At 51.5% G+C, this 1,990-nt stretch overlaps 1 protein-coding gene across 1 annotated transcript in view; it reads right to left on the bottom strand.

Moving 5' to 3' along the window:
• Positions 1-322: 322 nt before the first annotated feature.
• Positions 323-1,990, bottom strand: part of LOC106816544 (E3 ubiquitin-protein ligase RNF216-like) — an 8,444-nt gene continuing 6,776 nt past the window's right edge. Inside the window, exons 6-7 of the mRNA XM_014821169.1 lie at positions 1,663-1,816; positions 323-553 (exon numbers count right to left, since the gene is read on the bottom strand). Of these exons, the coding sequence (XP_014676655.1) occupies positions 483-553; positions 1,663-1,816 (225 nt within the window). The 3' untranslated portion in view covers positions 323-482. The remainder of the gene's footprint in view (positions 554-1,662; positions 1,817-1,990) is intronic.

The raw sequence follows: 1,990 nt of genomic DNA, 5'->3' as shown, positions 1-1,990 counted from the left end.
TTTTATCTGTGTCACTTACATGGAGTTTATATTTAAAGACAACATTTGCTGGTTCTACGGGTATACTTTCTGCTAGTATATATAATACGGTTAAGCCAATTTACAATTCGTTTTCCCATCATGTCTCTCATACTAACATATGCTTTAGTGCAACTGAATACCAAATAGCCAATAAGTAGACAAATCAAGAGTAAATTCTCTATTTATTATAATAATACATATTATATAAGGTTGTATTATTATATAAATTCAAAGCGAAATACAAAATAAATATTATAGTTTAACACCTTTACAAAAATCTAACATAAATTACTTTGTTATATATAACACGGAACACAGAACACACGAATCACAGTTAGAAATGATTAATATGAACGAACACAAGATAATTGTTTTAAACGGATTATGAAAACAGGCACTTGTTTTAACGAATTTCAAACCAAATTATTGCACGGAATAACTCTACGAGGGTCGCGATCGCTTCAGGCAGTCTTTTGTTTTTTGTGTGTAGTCACTTCAGGGGGTGGTCCAAACTCCTTGTCTTGTACAAAACCTATTGGATAAGACGTGTGTGTATGTGGGTGGGTAGGTGTGTGTAAATTCCAACATTTTTCTGACGTTAATACCCCGTACAGACTGCAAAATTTGATATGGTAATATCAAACTGGCTCGTAGCCCTTCCCCTCCTTCACGACCCTCAGGCTTCTTCCCCTCCCTCACGATCTCTCCCCTTCCCCTCCCTTACGGCCTCTCCCCTTCCCCTCCCTCACGGCCTCTCCCCTTCCCCTCCCTTACCGCCTCTCCCCTTCCCCTCCCTCACGACCTCTTCCCTTCCCCTCCCTTACGACCTCTCCCCTTCCCCTCCCTTACGGCCTCTCCCTTTCCCCTCCCTCGCGGCCTCTCCCCTTTCCCTCCCTCGCGGCCTCTCCCTTTCTCCTCCCTCACGACCTCTCCCCTTTCCCTCCCTCACGACCTCTCCCCTTCCCTTCCCTCACGACCTCTCCCCTTCTCTTCCCTCACGGCCTCTTCCCTTGCTCTCCCTTACAGCCTCTCCCCTTCTCCTCCGTCACGGCCTCTCCCCTTCCCCTGCCTTATGGCCTCTCCCCTTCCCCTCCCTCACGGCCTCTCTCCTTCCCTTCCCTCACGACCTCTCCCCTTCCCCTCCCTCACGGCCTCTTTCCTTCCCCTCCCGTACAGTCTCTTCCCTTTTCTTCCCTCACGACCTAACCCCTTCCCCTCCCTCGCGGCCTCTCCCCTTTCCCTCTCTCACGACCTCTCCTCTTCCCCTCCCTCACGGCCTCTCCTCTTTCCCTCCTTCACGGTCTCTCCCCTTCCCTTTCCTCACGACCTCTCCCCTTCCCCTCCCTCACGGCCTCTTCCCTTTCCCTTCCTTACAGCCTCTCCCCTTCTCCTCCCTCACGACCTAACCCCTTCCCCTCCCTCACGGCCTCTCCCCTTTCCCTCCTTCACGACCTTACCCCTTCCCCTCCCTCACGGTCTCTCTCCTTCCCCTCCCTCACGGTCTCTCCCCTTTCCCTCCCTTTCGACCTCTCCCCTTCCCCTCCCTCACGGCCTCTCCCCTTCCCATCCCGCACGGTCCCTCCCTTTCCTTCTCCTTCCTCCGTCTCCTCCTCATCCTCCTCCTCTGCCAGCGACTCTCACCTTGCGCGGCCCTTGTCTCCTGTGCCTCGGCCTTGAGTTCTCGGATCGCCCGATCCTCATCTTCGTCCGGGTTGGTCCACAGAGAGCAGGCGGTGCAGGATGTGCATGGCTTGCCGGGCTCGCGCGTGTGCGGGCAGAAGTGCTGGTAGCTGATCTAGAAAGAGAAGAAGACAGGTGAATGTAGCGTGATACACGGGGGAAGGGGTGCGCGGGGGAGGGGGGAAGAGAGATCGTAGCACACGATTGACATGATAAATGTAGGAAGTAGAGGATGTATTACCGGTATGTATTATGCATATATGGAAATATGTATATATAATTATATATA

This window comes from Priapulus caudatus, unplaced genomic scaffold (genome assembly GCF_000485595.1).
Source record: "Priapulus caudatus unplaced genomic scaffold, Priapulus_caudatus-5.0.1 Scaffold1409, whole genome shotgun sequence".
In the NCBI taxonomy this organism is placed as follows: domain Eukaryota; kingdom Metazoa; phylum Priapulida; class Priapulimorpha; order Priapulimorphida; family Priapulidae; genus Priapulus; species Priapulus caudatus.
Note: the sequence above shows the minus strand (reverse complement) of the source record. Positions and strands in the feature narration are given on the sequence as shown.